The sequence below is a fragment of the Alnus glutinosa genome, chromosome 1 (genome assembly GCF_958979055.1).
Source record: "Alnus glutinosa chromosome 1, dhAlnGlut1.1, whole genome shotgun sequence".
Classification (NCBI taxonomy): Eukaryota; Viridiplantae; Streptophyta; class Magnoliopsida; order Fagales; family Betulaceae; genus Alnus; species Alnus glutinosa.
Window position 1 is genome coordinate 21,694,402 of NC_084886.1, and position 1,673 is coordinate 21,696,074.

At 41.8% G+C, this 1,673-nt stretch overlaps 1 protein-coding gene across 1 annotated transcript; it reads left to right on the plus strand.

The window, feature by feature from the left end:
• LOC133876918 (uncharacterized protein At4g22758-like) lies at window positions 1-1,673 on the plus strand. Its single transcript, XM_062315146.1, has 2 exons — window positions 1-850; window positions 1,245-1,673. The coding sequence occupies exons 1-2, from the start codon at window positions 619-621 to the stop codon at window positions 1,430-1,432; spliced, it is 420 nt and encodes a 139-aa protein (XP_062171130.1). The 5' UTR covers window positions 1-618; the 3' UTR covers window positions 1,433-1,673.

Consider the following 1,673-nt stretch of genomic DNA (forward strand, 5'->3'; position numbering starts at 1 on the left):
TAATTAGCCGACCCTAACACCCCTAGAAAGGTACGGAAATTAATCAATTCCGAACCAAACAAACCAAAGGAAACAAATTTGATAAATAGAAGGCTCTTGAGAACCCTAATCCTACCTTCCTTCCTCCTCTACAAAACTTCCTCTCTCTCTCTCTCTCTCGCTCAATATAAATCCCACCCCCTCCAGAAAGAAAACCCCAAACCAATCTCTCTCTCTCTCTCCTCTCTTTCTCTCTGTTTTCTCTTCTCTTTAGGCCTACCAAAACGAGAATCGAAGATTCAAGCACCGCCGTTGTGAATGGTGGAAATCCCAAGCAGTAGCAATTTCATGCTCTCCCTTTTCCGGTCAGGGGCGAGCGCTGCTTTCGCTTTCGCTTTCGGATCCTGCAAGGAAGGCTGGTACTACCGCTGCCTCGGCCTCGACCCCTAAATCTCTCACACCCATATTCCAATTTTTATTTTTATTTTTTAATTTTCTTTTCTTTTTTTTTTCTCGTTCTCCAACCCCAGCTCCATACCCCTTTCAAGCTTTCTTAGTTTTCGCCCTTGATTCTTAAGAATCCTCGTTTGGGTCGAATTATTTCTCTTAGAATTTCTTGTTTTTTGGGGGTTTTCGACGATGTTGCTGTACAAGCCGAAGAAGAATCAGAACGCCAAGGGCAACAGGCTCTTGATTAGCATTACTGTGCTGGGGAGCGCCGGTCCGATCCGCTTCGTTGTCAATGAGCACGAGCTTGTCGCCGCCGTGATCGACACCGCCCTCAAATCCTACGCGCGTGAGGGTCGCCTTCCGGTTCTCGGGTCGAATCTCAATGAGTTCTTCCTCTACTGCCCCAATGCTGGGCCTGATGGTAAGGAAACTCGAAACCCATCTAAGTTTCCGGTCGATTACTTTGAATTGCATCGTTGTTGGGTGTATTATCGTTTGGTTGTCTGGTTTATATCTGAAATTTAAAACTTTCCTCAAAAAAATTGCGTTCTTCTTTGATCGTTTGTTTCTTCACTGTTTCCTTCTTGGTTATATTGAAAACCCATATCAGTTTTGAATCAAAGATTCACAAGTTGTGTTCTTGATGAGTAGTATGTTCGGCAATTCGCTACTTCAATTAAAAACCCATCTCGTTCTGTTAGATATCTGTGAAATTTGTGGAATATTGCGCTTGTTCGGATTTGATTTACATCTTTTAGAGAGGAATAAATTCGGATTGGCTCTGATTTTTTGTTTTCTTTCTTTAATGGTTGCAGCTTTGAGTGCATGGGACACAATTGGATCTCAAGGAGCTCGGAATTTCATGCTGTGCAAGAAGCCCCAGCCAGTGAAATTGGCAGAAGATGATGATGGAAGATCGATTCCCACAATTGCTCGTAAGGGGAATGGGAGTTGGAGGGCATGGCTCAACAAGTCCCTCAATCTCAAGATTTCTTCCCATTAATCATCTCCTCACTTAATGGAGGATTTACCATTTGTTTCTTCTTTAGTTATTTTTCTGGTTATTTGAGTTTTGGTTAGCATAAATGGTGTCGTCTTGGATAGTCATGGACTGACCATTGGTCGTTTACTTCTTGTTCTTTTTTTTTTCTTTTTTTTTCTGGTTTGTGTTGGAGAACATTGCAAGTTGCAAGTGTCTTTTACTAATAAATTTCCTTATTGAAGTTTTGTTTTTTGAGATGAAA

Excerpts from the sequence above, each read along its gene's own strand:
- LOC133876918 (XM_062315146.1), top strand. The coding sequence starts at position 619 with ATGTTGCTGTACAAGCCGAAGAAGAATCAGAACGCCAAGGGCAACAGG. Across the intron at positions 851-1,244 it reads CCCCAATGCTGGGCCTGATG|CTTTGAGTGCATGGGACACA; the intron begins GTAAGGAAACTC and ends TAATGGTTGCAG.